A 17846-nucleotide genomic window follows, 5' to 3' on the forward strand; every position below is an offset into this window, starting at 1 on the left:
AAACCAGGTGGAAACCACTTGGATAAAGATTCTTTCTGAACCAGTTCAGTGTATACAATCCCGTGAGGTCAGGTCCCCCTCTAAGAAGTTATGAATCTGCAGGTCTGAAGTGGGGCCATGAAATGAGTCTTTAGCAAATTCCCTGTTTGTTCTGATGTTTCTCCCTCACGGCCCACATTCAGGAGCCCTGAGGTCGAGCCCTTACACTCAGCACACCTGAGACTTCTCTGTGGGGTAGGCTTTAGGGAAGGGATTTCTTAGAAAGTCAAGGTGAGAACCAGGCACAGAAAGAGGCAGTAATTGGGATTCAGGCCTTTCTAAGTGACCCTGAGTGAAGTGCTGTGGGCTCCCAAGGCCAAGCGTGGATGGGTCCATTCAAACCAAAAAGACCAGGATTCTAGTGAGCGCTGTGAGGGTGTCATTGAAGGGGGGACTGTGAAGTAGACCCTGGGGTTCAGCAAGACTGCTGATCTCAAGGAAGGGGGTCACCTAGTGCAGGTGCTCACAGGACTGGCTGGTGTGAGTTCAAGGACCTACAGGCTGTCTGCTCCCCAGATAGATGCTGAGGCAGCAACAGCATGGAGCAGTTCAGGTAGACTCTCAACAGTACTCTGTATGATCCTTCTTATTAGAACCACCACAATGTCCCTTCAGTTACAGAGAGGGAAAAAGATACAGTGTAGAAATGGTGGAAAATATATGACATTATTAGAGATTTAAAGCCAGTAAGGAAACTAATTTCTACAGATGCTATCTCTCTGTGCTACCAAGTAGTTTATTGTTGTTATCTCTTCCCTGAAACCTTTAATAAGGTGGGAGAGGTTAATGGTGGTGGTGGGTTAACACTTCATTAAAATAAAAAATAAAAACCATTCACTTTTTATTAATTAGCATGTCTTAATTTCACACATAGTTGAAATAAAACATTTTACAATTCACTGTGTGATCATTGATTAAAATACAAATTACAAGTGTAGAGAAAGCTATTTATTTTCCTGATATAACAATCCGAGAACTGTGATTTCTGTGGTTGACAAAACAGAAGCTAGTAAACAGACATACACTAATTATATGACTTTTTCAGGAAGGGTTTCCCATACATTTCTAGGTTATCACAGAAGCTGTCTTTATTTCAATGTTGTCAACTAATGTTCATGACTTCTGGTGATATTATAAACATAACATCAATATTTTAGTGAGCTATCATTGTGTTCTCCTCACAAATCAAGTGACATAACTATTGAAAATTTAGAACCAATCTGTCTTACTTTAATACATGAAAAGATTCCATGATTACTTACATCATGGTGACGTCCAAGGATATTTGACAAGAATAACAAACACCTCCAGTTAGATGTTCATTGTACATTTTACATTACGGTATCCATCTCCTAATGGAGAATAGATATAAATGGTTGCAACACAATATAGAAGGGCTTCTCTTCTCTGAAGCACAAACCATCAAAAACCTACATTTGCATACACACTAGAAACGAAGCATAGTATGGATTATTTGAGAGTTGAATGACATTCATTTTGGTTTTCAAATAATTTCACATTATGTCATTATAAACAAGGCTGCTGCTGCTGCTGCTAAGTCGCTTCAGTAGTATCCGACTTTGTGCGACCCCATAGACGGCAGCCCACCAGGCTCCGCCGTCCCTGGGATTCTCCAGGCAAGAACACTGGAGTGGGTTGCCATTTCCTTCTCTAATGCATGAAAAGTGAAAAGTGAAAGTGAAGTCACTCATTCGTGTCCGACTCTTCGCAACCCCACGGATTGCAGCCCACCAGGCTCCTCCGCCCATGGGATTTTCCAGGCAAGAGTACTGGAGTGGGGTGCCATTGCCTTCTCCATAACAAGGGTACATCGCTAATAATTCTCACTTTCTGAGCATCAACCCTACCTCTCAGGAGCCAGACTAAACTACTCAGTCACTGACTGGCTGGGAGGCGGGCCCGTGCAGTCGCTGATTGGCTGCCGGGTATACGCTTACGTCACACGCTCAGGAGGCACGCAGCCAGGATCTAGGGTGGTTTCCACACAGCCTTCTTTCTGTAGATACATGGGTCGTCGTGGGGCCTCACGAGGCCTCACGGGGCTGCACTCCGGCTGTTGGCTCTCCTGTCAGTTGTTGAGTGGAGAACCTGCGCTGGCACTGGCCGAACTGGGCTTCCATGAGAGTCGGGCATCTCTGTCAGTCACTGTGACCCTTGGACAGTTAGGCGGCCGGAGGTGGGTGAGGCCTCCCAAGGTGGCTGTCCGGCCTGAGAGGCCCCCGGGGCCAATTCTGGATCAGGTTGGAAGGCTCCCTGAGAGCCAGCTCACCAGCTAGTCAGTCAGTTCGCCGCAGCCTGTCTCTGTATTCGTCAGCCTGCCACCAAGTGGGTCACCCGGTCAGCCTGAAGAGCAGCCAGAGGATTACCAATCTGCCAATAAGACCGTCAGTCTCTATGTCAACGGAGGATCAGGCTAGTACCCTGATGAGTCTGCAGTGAGTCCCCTCATAAATCATTTAATCGGATAATCCACCCCCTTCACGGCCTGCCCTGTTAATCAGTCCAATTAGGCTCCCTGTAAATCAGCCTCCTAATAAGCTAATCCCCCTACCAGGCACTCAGTCATTAGTCACACAGTTATCCTGCGTGTAAGCCAGCTAATCGGTTTCACTGTTAGTCCTTGATTTCTCTTGAAATTCGTTTTACAGCTCCTAAGTAGGTCAGTCATCCAAAAGTCATTCCCGCCCTTACTAAGTCTGGAAAGGTCGCTGCATCTCTTGCACTCTGCTTCGGAAATATACAGACAGAGGTGTGCTGAGGTCAAAGAACCGTCTGGGGCCCTTGGAACCAGAGACAAAGGTAAAATTGAGAGGTGATGGATGAAGGGAAATAGAAGGAGAGGGGGAAAAGAGGGTGCATGAGGAGTCACTCAACTCACCTCTAAAGGCTGGCAGAGAGGAGCAAGAGGAAATCAGAATTTTAGAGCTTGGCTGATCATTACATCTCAAACAATCAAGCTCACTCATATTATAGATGAAGAAATAAAAGGAGGGACTTCCCTTGTGTTCCAGTGGCTAAGACTCTGTGCTTCTAATGGAGGGAGGCTCCGTTCGGTCCCTGGTCAGGGAACTAGATTCCATGAGCCACAACTAAGATGCCATGGAGTCAAATAGATAAATATAGATTTAAAAAAAAAAAAAAAACAAACCAGAGAGGGTAAAATAGTTGACCAAGGTTCTTTAGTGATTTACTGGCCAAGCCTGGGCCAGGACCCAGACAGGGCTCATCCCAACACCCAAATGCAGTTTTAAATTGGAGAAAGGAAAAGGGAATAAAAATGGCAGTGCAAAAAGGGAATGGCTGTAGGGTGTGAAGAAGAGAAAATACCATCATTTCAGCCCAGAATCTATCCTCAGTACAGTAAAGATCTCCAGAGCTGCCCCCCTGGGCTAGGCCATCATCACACTTTCTGACTGGCTGCGTGGTCTCCCACTGGTCTCTGTGCTTTCGCTCTAGCCCCTGATGTGGTCCATTTTCCACACAGCAGCCAGAGGGAACTCAAAACCAAATTAATCAGTTTACAGTCACGCCTCTTAATACACTCCAGTGGAATTGCATTCATATTCCTCCTTATGCCTTTTAGGAGCTGAGCCCACCTGGTATCTGACCTTGTCTCATGCCAGTCTCCCCCACCCCTCACTGCACTTCAGCAGCTCACTTTTTTTTTTCTCTCTTAACCATGCTAAACTCCTCAAGCTTTGCAGTTGCTCTTCCCTCAACCTGCAATTTTCCTTCCCCCAGCGTGGCCTGGCTTTCCTTCCTCTAGGTTTCTGCTCAAATGTCACTTCCTCCAAGAAGCCTTCTTTGACCACCCTATCTAAACGATTTCCCCATTGTCCCCCATCCCATAATTCCTATCGTGTTGTCCTGGGTTCTTTTTCTTCATTGTATTTACAGTTATCAAGTTATGCTCACCATCAGCTTGATTTTTGAGGACAGGGATTGTGTCATTCTTGCTTACTGCTAAAACCCTAAAATAGTCCCTGGCATAAAGGAGATGCTCAAACATGTTGGTTGACTGAAAGAATGAATGAAGAGTGCCATCACCAAGGCATGTGCTCCTTGGGACTTCTCTGGTGGTCCAGTGGTTAGGACTCTGTGCTGCCGATGTAGGGGGCCCGGGTTTGATCCCTCCTGGGGGAACTAAGATCCCACATGCTGGCTGTGTGTCATGGCCAAAAACAAAAACGGCGTGTGCTTCTTGAGAAAGGTTCCTGAGAAGGGGAAGACTGCTCTTTGATGTAGAGTTTCTGTAGAGTCGTAGGGGATGAGATCAGACAAGGAAAGGGAATGGAGGGAATGGACCATGTTATGCAGAACTTTGCCTTTTACTCTTGAGTGAGATGAGAACCGTTTGGAGAGTTTTGAGAAGAGAAGGGGGCAGGATGATACTGAGGTGTTGATGGAATCCCTCCAGCTGCCATGCAGGGAGTAGCATGTACAGGACACAGATGAAGCAGCCAAGCCAATGAGAAGATCATCCCAGCCATCTGGGTGAGAGGATGGTGGTTTGGGCCAGGGTGGCAGCAGTGAAGCTGATTACAAGTGGCCAGACTTTGAATGTATTTTGGAAAACAATACCAACAGGATTTTCTGACATATAAAAGAGTAGTCAAAGTGGACTCTGAGGTCTTGATTCTTGATTTCTTCCTGAACGTGATTTTATTTGATTTAGAGACATATTTCCTAAATTTTAGGTGATTGACTTTTTCCTTTTTATGAGATGAGGGCTGTGTTGCTGCGTGTGTGCTCAGTCTTGTCCAACTCTTTTCAACCCCGTGTACTGTAGCCCACCAGGCTCCTCTGTCCATGGGATTCTCTGGGCAAGAATACTGGAGTGGCTTGCCATTTCCTTCTCCAGTGGAGCTCCCCGATGCAGGGATCAAATCCACGTCTCCTGCATTGGCAGAAGGATTCTTTACCTCTGGGCACCTGGGAAGCCCTGAGAATAGGGCAGTGCTGTTTAAACATTTAATAGTAATTTGTACAGTACCCATAGTGCCAGTTGGCCAGAGAATTTGGGGGAGCTTATAATCTCTACACTCTTGAAAGTTGGTGTGGAAAAAGAGAAACGAGTTTTAAGTTCATCTCTAACTGTATTTGCTCAGCGACTCTGGGAAAATCACTTATTTGTCTGAGTTTCCATTTTCTCCTCTGTGAAGAGGAAATCATAACACTTAATTCCATAGGGCTTGTGGAAATAAACGAAAACCACCCAAATGAGAACAAACAGGCTGTTGATTCAGACTTGCTGTAGTGAGAGAGCCAGCCACCACCATTTGCATTCGGCAAAGACTACGAAGCCGGGCAGGGCAGTGGGAGTCCTTTAGAGTGGAAAAAAGTGAAGGAGTGTCAGCAGTGTTGGGAGACGATTTTAATCATGAGAAAGATGGAGGGTTAGCAACTTCTGTGGTTGGATTGGAAAGCATATTTGGTTTTCTTTGGTTGGTTCTGAGCTGGAAACAGTAAATAATAAGGAACCTGATACTTACGGGGCAAACTCTGACTGTTCTAGGCTAACTGTCACTGCAGTAGTGGTTTGGTTTCTTGGACTAGTTGATGGTAATTGAGGATCAGAGTCATATATGTCATACGGCTGAGACTTGAGAGTCATACGTAGTCTGGCTATTGTTTCTGTATATTCAATCTCTCAGGTTGTTGACGGGGATGTAAATGAGACTATGTGTATGTGAAATTGACAGATACATAGTAAACAATAAATACTAGTTTAAGTTAAAGGTTTTTAAAATCTCATTATGGCCTAATTAGGTGATTCTTTCTTTTTTTCCACTTACTAATCCATCTTTGCTTTCCAAGTGGCTCAGCCTGCAATGCAGGAGATGCCAGTTGGATCCCTGGTCAGGGAACTAAGATTCCACAGGCCCACGAGGTGCAGCCAAAACAAAAATAAATAAATAAAACTTTTACATAAATGAAATGATTAATTTTTCATTTCTCCTCTGTCCATGGAATTCTCCAGGCAAGAATACTAGAGTGGGTTGCCATTCTTCTCCAGGGGATCTTCTTGACCCAGGGATCGAACCTGGTTCTCCCACATTGCTGGCAGATACTTTACAGAACTGTATAAAAATGGTATATAAAAGAGCATGCACCTACCATCCAGCTTAAAATTTAAAACACTCACCCTTTGTACCCCTTCCCCAACCATATCTCCCACTAAAATCTAGCAATCACTGCTACCTTGAATTCAGCACACATCATTCTATGTAGTAAGGAAGTTAATGGAGCCCAAAGAGAGGTCTGGCCTTTGCCCTTGGATTCCAGGAGGTATAATCTCTAAACCCTGGGAAGTCCTGCCTGATGGAGAGTCTCTGTTTGCCTGAGGTCCTGGCGTCACACTGAAGAGTCTTCAGCTGTGATTAAGGGCAGGAGCTGGCCGCACAAGACAGTTTAACAACGTGATTTCCAGTGGGGGCTTTGGATCCTGTGGTATCAGTTCACCTTCAGAAGGAGCAGGAGAGTAAAATCTGCCACAAGGGCAGATGCCCTCATGATGAAGGTCCAATAAAAACTCTGGTCACAGGGTTTGGGTGAGCTTCTCTGGTTGTCAGTCTTCTGGGCCTGTTGTCAGGCATTAACTCCAGAACAGTTAAGTTGCTCTGTCTCTGACTCCTTGGGGAGAGAACAGGAAGCTGTCTGGCTGGAACTTTCCCAGACTCTGCCCTCTGTGCTCCTTCTCTTGGCAGATTCTAATCTGTGTCCTTAGTTGCAAAAAACAGTAACCTAAAACAGCTTTCAGTGAATTCTGGAAGTGGATTCTTTTTGTTTCCTATTTTTGGCTGAACCCTGCAGCATATGGGATCTTGGTTCCCTGACAAGGGATTGAACTCATGACCCCTGCATCAGAAGGGCTGAGTCTTAACCACTGGACCACCAGGGAAGTCCTTCTGTGAATTCTGGGAGTACTTCCAGTGAATTATCAAATCTGAGGGTAGTCTTGAGGGCCCCCAGACTTTCAATAGATGTCAAAAACGAGGGGCTTTTAGGGACCCCTGCAATCTGCAGTCACTGTCAGGAATGAGGCATCTTGCAGACCGTTCCCTAGCTTTGCTGCTGGCATAGAAATGAAATCCACTAGAGCAAACAGGACCCACTGAAGCACATCATTTGGGAAAAGGAAGGATGAGGACACGAGGTGATGACTCTGATTCCTGGGTGGCCCCAGGGTTACTCAAGGGTTGCTGAAATACAACTGTTCTGTAATTAGTTATAGGAGGTTAAGGGTTACCTTTTTTTAATGATGGATACAACATCCAAGAAGTTGACTCACTGGATGCATAAGAAAATGCAACATAACAAGAACAAGCTAAATGCATGATCCTGGGTTATTTTTATCTGTAATAGCTAACATGAAAGAAGAGGAAAAGGCCGGGCTGGATCCTGACAGCCCAGTTTGGGTTCTGTCCAGCCCAAGATAAAGCTGTTAGCCTCGGGGCTGCTGCTACTAAAGGAAGCGTTCTGTTGAAACCACAGGGAGCACAAAACATTAAAGCAATTTACCAGAGAATGAAGAAAGATGAAGGGGAGAGTCCAAGTCTGACAGGGTGGAAATCTTTAAACAGTCCTTAAGAAATGGGATAAATAGGAACTTCCCTGGTGGTCCAATGGTTAAGAATCCTCCTGACAGTTCAGAGGACACGGGTTCCAGCCCTGGTCCAAGAAGATTCCACATGTCAGAGGGGCAACTCAGCCTGTGCGCTGTAACTACTGAAGCTCGTGCACCTAGAGCCTGTGTTCCACAACCGAGAAGCCACTGCAATGAGAAACCACGTGCTGCAAATAGAGCAAGCCCACGTGCAGCAAGAAGACCCAGCCCAGTCAAAAATTAATACATTAATCTTAAAAAAGAACTGGGATAAAGGGGACATTGATGGGGTCAAAACAAAGGTCTCAGTGCAGCACTCTGGGAGACTGGGTGGACCCGTGGGAACCCTGGATCGTCCCCCAGCATTGAAGGACCTCAATCAAGTCTGCTGTATCTACCTTAGCTTGGGGGAATTTAAAAAGCCACAAGACAGATAGGACAATGAGAAATCTGCCTGCAAATCACCTGAGGTGATGGTCCCATAACCTAATCAAGATAAAGATTCATTAAAGGGCCTGGGTTCCTTGGCCCCACTTCCAGTGGGGCACTCAAAGCCACATGCACATTAGCAATAAAACAGAGACATGTTTCTGAGACTCCTTAACATGGGAGCGTCATGCTCTGTGACTCTAAAACTTGTTCAGTCACTCAGTCATGTCTGACTCTTTGTGAACCCCATGAACTGCAGCATGCCAGGCTCCCCTGTCTTTCACTATCTCTCAGAGTTTGGTCAAATTCATGACCATTGAGTCAATGATTCTATCTAACCATCTCATGCTCTGTTGTCCCCTTTCTCCTTTTGCCTTCAGTCTTTCCCAGCATCAGGGTCTTTTCCAATAAGTCAGCTCTTTGCATCACGTGGCCAAAGCATTGGAGCTTCAGCTTCAGTATCAGTCCTTCCAATGAATATTCAGGGTTGATTTCCTTTAGCCTTGACTAGTTTGAACTCTTTGCTGTCCACGGGACTCTCAAGAGTCCTCTCCAGCACCACAATTTGAAAGCATCAATTCTTTGGTGCTCTGCCTTCTTTATGGTCCAACTCTCCCATCTGTACATGACTACTGGAAAAACCATAGCTTTGACTATACAGACTTTTGTCAGCAAAGTGATGTCTCTGCCTTTTTGATACGCTGTCTAGGTTTGTCATAACTTTCCTTCCAAAAGGCAAGCATCTTTTAATTTCATGACTGCAGTCACCATCTGCAAAGATTTTGGAGCCCAAGAAAATAAAATCTGTCACTGCTTCCACTTTTTCTCCTCCTATTTGCCATGAAGTGATGGGACCAGATGCTAGTCAGTCCTAATAGGAGTTACAGTTGAATGGGGAAGCTATGGAAATTCAAGAATTGATGGGATTACTGTGGGAGTTTAGAGGAAGATTGGAATGTTTAAATAGATTTCATGGAAAGTCATTGAATCTCCTCCTTTACCTCAATGTATTAATAAATAGATACCTTGTATGACTGGGGAACATTTCCCCTTTCTAGTATTATTAAACAGGAGACATATAAATCCTCCCTTCAACCAAAATTGATTGGATATAATAAAAGGGAACCAATAAAACTGCCCAAACCCACACAGGTTGTTAATTTGAAAAGTACAGGATGTCTGGCGGAAAAAAGAAGTTAGAAGCCCAGTGTCTGATTGGCCTATTTGGATTTTGGGGGACACACACATATCCTGCATCAGGGATTGTTGCTAGCCCCTGTCTATAAAATTACTGGAAAGAAGTCTCGGAATCCTTATGCAGACCAGAGTTTATGGCAAAAGCCAACGAGCCCCACAGTGGCGGCTGCTGGAATATTTTACCAGAAATCAATTGAGACCAACCCAATGTCTGAGGACATAAAATAACCCTGGAACCTGAAATACTCATGTCTTTGGTAATGCTTGATTAAAATGCTAATAAGGAAGGTCATGCCCAGACGTATTTCTTCATTCTGCCTCTTTCCCAGGAATTATTGCAGAATTATTGCAGAAATGGCCCAGAGAGGAAAAGCAGTTGTCTGTGGTTTCCCAATGAATCAGTGTCATAGCTGACATAATCGGCACTCAAACCCTGGGCTCCTGCTCTGAAGTCGGTGCTTTTCAAAAAAACAAGTGTGTGTGGGAGCAATAGTTTCAAGGAAGGTGAGATTGATGTGAGCATTGTATCAGTGACTATCAAACAAGTTCATTTCTAAGCTCTGCACAGGGCACAGGGGTCTATTTGATACAGGATTGTCAAGGTTGATATAGGTTGTCGAGAGGGAGCTGGGTGGGGGAGGGATGGATTTGGAGTACAGAATGGATAAACAACAAGGTCCTATATTCAATATCTTGTGATAAACCATAATGGAAAAGAGTCATAAGAGTCGGATACAACTTAGCAACTAAACCACCACTATATATATATATATTGTGTCCATCGCTAAGTAGTATCCGACTCTTGCAACCTCATGGACTGCAGCCCACCAGGGGATTCTCCAGGCAAGAATACTGGAGTGGGTTGCCATTTCCTTCTCCAGATATAAAACTGAATCTCTTTGCTGTACAGCAGAAATGAACATTAAATCAGCTATACATCAATTAAAAAAAGATGTGCAGAGCTAGGCCGCGCAGGATTGGCATAGCAGCTCTCCAAGGCCGTCAGGGAACTAGGCTTCTTGAATTGCTCTGTTAAAGCATCCTTAAGTGAACATCAACCATGAGTGGCTTTCTTCCTCATGGTTACCTCATGGTTGCCAAATTGCTGCTCCACCTCCAGTATCACATCCATATTCAAGGAGGAAGAAGAAGGAAGTGACAGGAAAGAGGAAAGGACAGTATCAAGAAAGCAAAAACTTTCCCGAGAATCCCCAGCTTATTTCCACTAAAACAATGTCACACGGTCCCCTCTTAACAGCAAAGGAGGCCAAAGTATTGCTTTAGCGGGCAATATTGCATCCCTAAACAGGTTGAATTTGTGAGTAATGAAAAGAAGGGTAAGTTACTCTCTGGCATCTAGACAAAAACAAATCACTCTGCCATGAAGAAAAAGTCACTTCTCCAGAAAAGAACAAATAACCCCTACTTGATAGGGGCTTCCCTGGTGGTCCAGTGGTTAAGACTCCACCTCCCAGTGTAGGCAACACAGGTTCCATCCCTTGTCAGGGAACTAAGATCCCACCTGCTGCGGAGCAACTACATGCCCTGTAGCCAGCGTGCTGCAACTAAGACACAATGCAGCCTTTTTTTTTTTTTTAATCACTTGGTAATTCTGGGAGGGGAGAGATTACCTACTTCTGACTGGGTGGGGCAATCAGGAAAGGCTGCATCAAGGAAGCAGCATTGAACTCAGTTATGAAATTGAAGAAGGATTTGAATGTGGACAGAGGAGAACTACAGAAGGAAAAGCTGGGAAACACAAGAGTCCCTGATGACGGGAGAGCTATGTTTAGGGTGAAATTTGGAAAGGGGAGCATTGGGAAAAGGTTGAGAAAGACACAGGGACATAAGACAAGGGTGATGCAAACTTGTGGGGACCCTCATTTACAATGCAAGAAGGTTTGGAACTTTTCCCATCAGCAGTAGGAACCCCCATCCGTTTTTATTCCCCCCAAATGTTAAATCGGTCCCATCCTCTCCATCTCTCACAGCCTGTGCACCAGCTCCAGCCTGCCATTCTTCCCCAGTCACCACCTCTCTCCCCTGACCACCTGGCCTGCGGTCACTCCCCCTCCAGGCTATTTTTCACCAGGGCCCCAGGGGGACATTCCAAACCCCCAGACCTGACCCTGTCTCCCTGTGGCACACAGTTTATGAGGTACTGGTAAACTTGAGAGGAAGCCTGCAGACCTGGGACTAAAGACCCTCCTAAGGGGGCTGGGGAGGGGAGTGAAAGACTGGGGCGGGTGGGGTGCGGAGGGAGACGTGCCTTCGGGGCATCACAGAGCATCACGGTGGTGCCGTCCTGTCTGCAGGCCCTCAGGCATCACATCCCACAGAATTCCTGCTTCTCAGAGGGGACGCGCCTTCAGGATGACAGAAGAGGCCGAAGCCCCCGCTGGCTAAGAGTTCTTTCTGCTCTCCCCACCCCCGCAGCCTCTTCCAGGTATTCATCACATCACCCCTTCTGAACCAGACAGCTCGGGTTTCTGGGCCTGCTGTGGTCTAGGCCCCGGGCCTCTCCTGTGCCGAGAACAACTGCTGCTGCTCATGGCGCCGCCAGGGCTCCGGCTGGGTGAGTGGGAACAGACGCAGTGCTGGAGGGGTCTGAGGAAGCCGAGCCTCCAGAGCCAGGGCTGGGTGGTGACGTGAAACAAGAGGGCTTAAGGGTTTAGGATGGGCCTCCCTGATGGCTCAGCGGCAAAGAATTTTCCTGGAATGCAGGAGACAGCAGGGTTGTTCCCTGGGTCAGGAAGACGCCCTGGAGGAGGAAACGGCAACCCACTCCAGTATTCTTGCCTGGGAAATCCCATGGACAGAGGAGGCTGGTGGGCTACAGTCCATAGGGTCGCAAAAAGTCAGACACGACCAAGCAGGCACGCGAGGGTGTAGGGCACCAAGGAACCAATGTGGGTTAAGCATCTGTGGGCCAGATTCTGGCAGGAGTTGGGGGGGATTGGGGAGGTGGAGGTGGGGGTGGGTGGCCTGGGCCAGGCAGTAGAGTTGAGGGCGAGGGTGGGGTCTGAAGATATTTGAGCACAGGAGCTGTCTGAATATTGCTAGCATGCTCCAAGTTCCAAAGTTAGTAAGTTTTTTTCAGCCTCTTTTGATCACTCTCCATGGCCTGCTTCCCCAGATGGTGAAAATAATGTGGAGGTCAGCAAGGGAAGTGGAGGAGAGGCCTGCAAATTCCTCATCGCCTCAAGTGACCCAAATGGAAAGCCCAAGATCAAGGGCAACTGTTCAGGGGGAAATGACCCCTTTCCTCCAGTAACCCCAAACAACTCCAATGACTAAGTACATGGAAATGCTAAGGACCAATTCCTCATTATTGGAGACCTTGAAGAGCGTGACTATCCCTTATTAACCCACAATCTCACTGGATGGACCACATGTCCGACCTGTTCTACGGAGAGTGAGGTGGTTTCATGGTGTTCTTACTCAGAAATAAGCATAGCAGTCTTTGCTTAAGATGAATGCTCAGTCCATGTCCACCGGGATGGGGAAGAGGAAAATCTAAAAATGTTCATTGAATGGGTGGTAAGTGGTCCTGAATTGGGGCAGGAACACAGTAAACCTCAGGCATTCATTGTATGCCTTTTCCAAGCAATGATTGTGTGAGACGGGCTCAGGAAGTCTCTGTTTTCCAGACTAGGGAAGAGTAGAAGGGGAAATGACTTGCCAGGAGCATCCAGACAGTGATGGAGGGAAAAATCTGACCACAGGTGGAGCTGGAAGGGCCAGAGTTGGGGACCCAAGGAAGAGAGTTACTGAGGTTGGGCAGTTTAGCCTGGTGGCGGTGGATAGATGAGGGATCACAGGCAATGCAGATCCTCAGGAGACTCCTCTGCCATCGGTCTGGAGAGTGTTCGGTTCGGGCCAGACGAGGAGAAAGGGTGAAGGGCAACTGGTCTGTGAGGCCTGACTCCTCTGGACTTCCAAAAAATATGTATATATTTTAATATATAATTTTGTTCACTTATTTATCTTTGACTTTCCTGGGTCTTCATTACTCTGTGGGCTTTTCTCTAGTTGCAGTGAGTGGGCTTCTCACTGCGGTGGCTCCTCTTGCTGCAGAGCACAGCACCTAGGGTGCCTGGCCTTCAGTAGTTCTGGCTTATGGGCTCAGTTGTTGTGGTTCCCGGGCTCTAGAGCACAGGCCCAGAAGTTGTGGCTTAGTTCTTCCATGGCATGTGGGATCTTCCAGGACCAGCAATTGAACCCGTGTCTCCTGCACTGGCAGGCAGATTCTTTACCACTGAGCCACTGGGGAAGACCCAGAAAGTCTCTCTGAAGTTCCTGGTTTATCACAAATAAAGAAAAGGCTGGGTCCTGGAGGAGGCAGACAGGGAATCAGTATGCTTGCTGACTCCTGATCCTCCCTCCCTCACAGCCCCCACCAGGCTGCTCGATTCCTCTTGCTCCTTGAAGAAGACTCTGCAGTGCAGCTGTTCCTTCCGCGGGACCCCCATGCCCTCCGTGCAGTGGTGGGTTGGGGGCACTCCCGTGGCCATGAACCACACAGGCTTTCGGGTGACTTCTACCACGCTTGGCCCCTGGGCCAACAGCACCATCCATCTGACCAAGCTGCCTGAAACGGGCACGAGCCTTCTCTGTGAGGGCAGGAACCCAGAGGGAACCCACGCTCTGACCATCCTGCTGAAGTCAGGTGATGGTGGAGGGGCCCCATGTGGGTGGGGAAGAGGGGGTGGGCCCTGGGGTCTGGGGAGGCAGCTGGGAGGTCCCCGGGGAGAACCCCTTCTCATGAGCTCTCTACCTCCAGGAAGGAGTCCTTTGGTTGCCCAGACTTTCATGAAAGGGCTGATTCGGGGCGTGTTCTACGGAGCCATCGGAGTCACACTGCTCTTCCTCTGCCTTGTCCCACTCATGTGAGTACTGAGGTTAAGATTCACCGTAAGCTTAGTACAGCTTTAGGTAGCCTGTCTGTTGATGGGTGGGTTTGTGTTCCTGTCTTCCTTGTTGTTTGGCATGAGGTCAGGGTGGGGTGAGTTGGGAGAGTAGCGCTGACATACGTACCCTACCGTGTGTAAAATATTTAGCTAATGGGAAGCTGCTGGATAGCACGGGAAGCTCAGCTCCATGCTCTGTGATGACCTGGAAGGGTGGGATGGGGGCGGGAGGGAGGGGGGCTCAAGAGGGAGGGGATATAGGCATACATGCAGCTGATTCACTTTGTTGTACAGCAGAAACTATCACAACATCGTAAAGCAATAGTCCTCCAATTAAAAACATTCACCATTCAGCCTCTCCCAGAGCCTGCTACCCCCAGGCCTGTGGTGCTGGATGGACCCCCCCACCCTTGAGGAACTCAGGGTCTCGCAGCAAACAGGGTCCCCACAAGCCAGGGCCATCGGGACTATACAGGCCACAAAACAGGCCCAAGGGACCGAGGCTTTCAAAGAACTTCATAAAATAGAAAGCGGAGGAGGAAGTGAAACCAGCGGAGTCCCCAGGGAGCTGTCTCAAGTGGCAGCAGGGCTGAGCGTTGCTCATGTGGTGGAAAGTCGTGTACAGAGACCCCGGGAACACATCTGAGGAACTTCCGGTGTCTCTGTGCAACATCAGGTGCATTGAGAGTGCACCTAAGTAACAGCTAAAAACGAAGTTGATAAAGGTTCTTGGGGTTGGTTCATAAAGACTCCTGAGACTTGGCTAAATGTGCTGGCTGGAAGCCTGGAGTAAGAAGGGCAGAGATGCCAGGGCAGGGCAGAGAGCTGGGCAGGGGAGCCTCTGGCCAGTCCAGACATCTTGGAGTTAATCCTTAGAAGAGGATTCACTGGGTTGTCGTTACATGCCCCCCCGCAAAAAAAAACAACCCAGTTTGCCCTGCCACCCCACTCCTCTTCTTCATCCTGATGGACCCTGATGGACAGTTACTCCCAACTCTCTCTGCCCCTCATCACTTACCCAGCTCAGGCCTGGCTTAGATCATGACACCAGCCTCTTGCCTCTCCCTCTCCAGACTGTGCACACCCCAAGTTCACACCTCCCCTCCCAGCTGACTCCTCCATGGTCCTCAACTAAGGATTAACTCCAAGACGTCTGGACTGGCCAGAGGCTCCCCTGCCCAGCTCTCTGCCCTGCCTCTGGCATCTCTGCCCTTCTCACTCCAGGCTTCTAGCCAGCACGTTTAGCCAAATCTTAGGAGTCTTTATGAACCAACCCCAAGAACCTTTATCAACTTCATTTTTAGCTGTTACTTAGGTGCACTCTAAATGCACCTTTTTTTGGGGGGGGGTGGGCCTGCTACATGGCAGACGTCCCTGGTGGCTCAGACGGTAAAGCGTCTGTCTACAATGTGGGAGACCTGGGTTCAATCCCTGGGTCAGGAAGATTCCCGGGAGAAGGAAATGGCAACCCACTCCAGTACTCTTGCCTAGAAAATCCCATGGGCAGAGGAGCCTGGTGTCCATGGTCACAAAGAGTCGGACACGACTGAGCGACTTCACTGTCTATGCTACATGGCATGTAGAATCTAGTTCCCCGACCAGGGATTGAACTGGTGACCCCTGCAGTTGGAGCGCTGAATGCTAACCACTTGACCACCAGGGAAATCCCTGGGGAGCTATGTTTTAAGTATAGCCAGCTGGACTTGAAGACCAACAAGAATCAGAGTTTGCAAAGCCCTTTCATAGCTGACCTCATCTGAGCCCCACAGCCTGACAAGCATGCGTCTCCGTTGTCCACGATAGGAAAGCAATCCCCAGAGAGGCTGCATGGCTCACTCCAGACAACCCAGGCTCTAAACCAGCATTTCCCAGCGAGATCAGAGCCCGTATTGTGGGTGGAGAGCCAGAACTGATCAAGAGCATCTTTTCCTTAGAGCGAAACATATCAGAATGAAGCAGGCAAAGAAAATTGCAGCAATGAAGGCAGAAAAGAGCCCTAAAAGAGCCCGCCAAGGACTCGAGACGTCTCTAAGGCTCAAGGAACCAGGAAAATCCAGAGTCACCCCGTCTCCTGAGCAGCAGATATTGGTAGGTACCCCATGTGTCTGGAATCTAGCCTATCAGAATAATGATCACAAGACCCATGAGGAGAGGCACATACAGTGTGTAAAGGCAGCATTAATACCATCCTCGGTCTTACAGGACTTCTAGAATGCCAGAGCATGCTTACACATCATCTTATAGATGGTGACGCTAAGACCCAGGGAGGGGAAGACAGATGAAAATTAAGAGGAGTAACTTGAAGGGTTATTAGAATCAGCAACTCATTCCCCCTACACACACACACACACACACACACACACACACAGAGTCCCCATTGAGAAGAGGATTAGGAGAACCCAATACAGCAGTTGTAGCATTGGAAGGGAAATCAAAGGGTTTGGTCTCTGAGCGCTTGGCAGGCTGTAGTCAGCACAGCCTGTAGGTGCCACAGGCCTAGGTCAGCCTGAAAGACTTGAAGACCAGGCCATGCCCAGGTTACGCCTTTATTTGTCCTGCACCCCCTATCCTCAGCAGGGCTTACAAGGGTCAGCACCGAGTAGCCGGGTCTCACTGTTCTTAAGTCATTATGATTCTCTAGGGCCAGAAGCACCCTGCTGCTCTCCTTTCACTCTGCACTGGGAGCTGGTGTCCCTCTGTGAGTCAACCAGACATCTGTTAAATTCCACCAGTATTTCCTGCAGTATCTCCTGTTCTCCATGCTGAGGTCTCAGAAGTGGACCGGGCCCAGGCCCCGCCCTCAGAGCAGCCAGGCTGGTGGGGAAGGCAGCATCACACTAGCAGGGCTGGGCTGGGGGTGATGGTCGCCCAGAGGGGTGAGAGACTGAACCTCCCTGGAGAAATCAGACAAAATTTCCCAGGGGAGTCTGGGAACAGCTGGGTGGCTTGTGGTGCTGAGAATGCACAGGGAGGAAGGATCAGTAGGAGAAGACAGGGTGGCAGGCTCCAACTATGGGGATTTTGATGAAAGGTGAAGCCAAGCCCTTGCTCCACACTGCCTTTAATTCAGTGCTCAAAGAAAGGGACAGAATTCTGTCCTTTTCAGATTTGGGTACCTCACGTCTAGACCTGTTCCAACATCCTTCTTTCTTTGCTCTGCCCTGCAGGACCCATCACCCCAAACTTCCAAGAAGAGCAGGATAAACTGAAGCTGACAAAGCCTGTGAAAACAACATTCATACCTGAAGTCCCCATCACCCTTGGAGTCACCAAAGCCCATAGAATCCTTAGAGACCCCAGGAACCCTGGAGTCTACAACAAACTCGGACCCCCCAGAGTATCCTCAGCCCATGAAGCCCTCTCCAGTCCCACCTGCCCCCTCACTGGTTATCCATTGAATAGGGTTACCTTGGACCTGGTCTTTGAACCCCTGAAAGCAAACTATATGATATGTTGTTTGGATTAGCCAGAAGACAGGTGCTCCATCCTGGGAGCTCCTTCAAAAGAAGGAGAAATAAACGTGAGACTGTGAAATATGTCCACCAAGAAATAGTTTTTGAGCCCCTATTATGCACCTAGTACCTGAAATACATACACAAGAGCCATCACACACACGGATTGGATCCTTGCTTGAATGCTTAGTG

General features: G+C 48.0%; 1 protein-coding gene and 1 long non-coding RNA gene across 5 annotated transcripts in view; one reads left to right on the forward strand and one right to left on the reverse strand.

Annotated features, from left to right (window-relative positions):
- The window catches only part of LOC132342716 (uncharacterized), a 32692-nt gene that overhangs the window by 10405 nt on the left and 4441 nt on the right, over window positions 1–17846 (reverse strand). The gene's annotated exons all lie outside the window — the stretch shown is intronic.
- On the forward strand, window positions 1598–17736 carry SIGLECL1 (SIGLEC family like 1). 3 transcript variants are annotated; one of them, XM_059877112.1, is made up of 8 exons: window positions 1598–2495; window positions 2709–2859; window positions 9622–9796; window positions 11729–11867; window positions 13686–13961; window positions 14076–14181; window positions 16137–16290; window positions 17370–17736. In XM_059877112.1, exons 4-8 carry the CDS (start codon window positions 11843–11845, stop codon window positions 17409–17411), a joined length of 603 nt encoding a protein of 200 aa, XP_059733095.1. In that variant the 5' UTR covers window positions 1598–2495; window positions 2709–2859; window positions 9622–9796; window positions 11729–11842; the 3' UTR covers window positions 17412–17736. The 3 variants fall into 3 exon arrangements, with proteins under 3 accessions (XP_059733095.1, XP_059733097.1, XP_059733096.1); XM_059877114.1 differs by lacking the exon at window positions 9622–9796 and having other exon boundaries at window positions 11608–11867; XM_059877113.1 differs by lacking the exon at window positions 9622–9796.

This window comes from Bos taurus, chromosome 18 (genome assembly GCF_002263795.3).
Source record: "Bos taurus isolate L1 Dominette 01449 registration number 42190680 breed Hereford chromosome 18, ARS-UCD2.0, whole genome shotgun sequence".
NCBI lineage: Eukaryota > Metazoa > Chordata > Mammalia > Artiodactyla > Bovidae > Bos > Bos taurus.

What these genes read in the sequence shown, in the direction of transcription:
- SIGLECL1 (XM_059877112.1), top strand. Translation starts at nt 11,843, where the DNA reads ATGGCGCCGCCAGGGCTCCGGCTGG. An exon ending in GCCGCCAGGGCTCCGGCTGG is followed by an intron (nt 11,868 to 13,685) that starts GTGAGTGGGAAC and finishes CCTCCCTCACAG; the next exon opens with CCCCCACCAGGCTGCTCGAT. An exon ending in CTCTGCCTTGTCCCACTCAT is followed by an intron (nt 14,182 to 16,136) that starts GTGAGTACTGAG and finishes TCTTTTCCTTAG; the next exon opens with AGCGAAACATATCAGAATGA.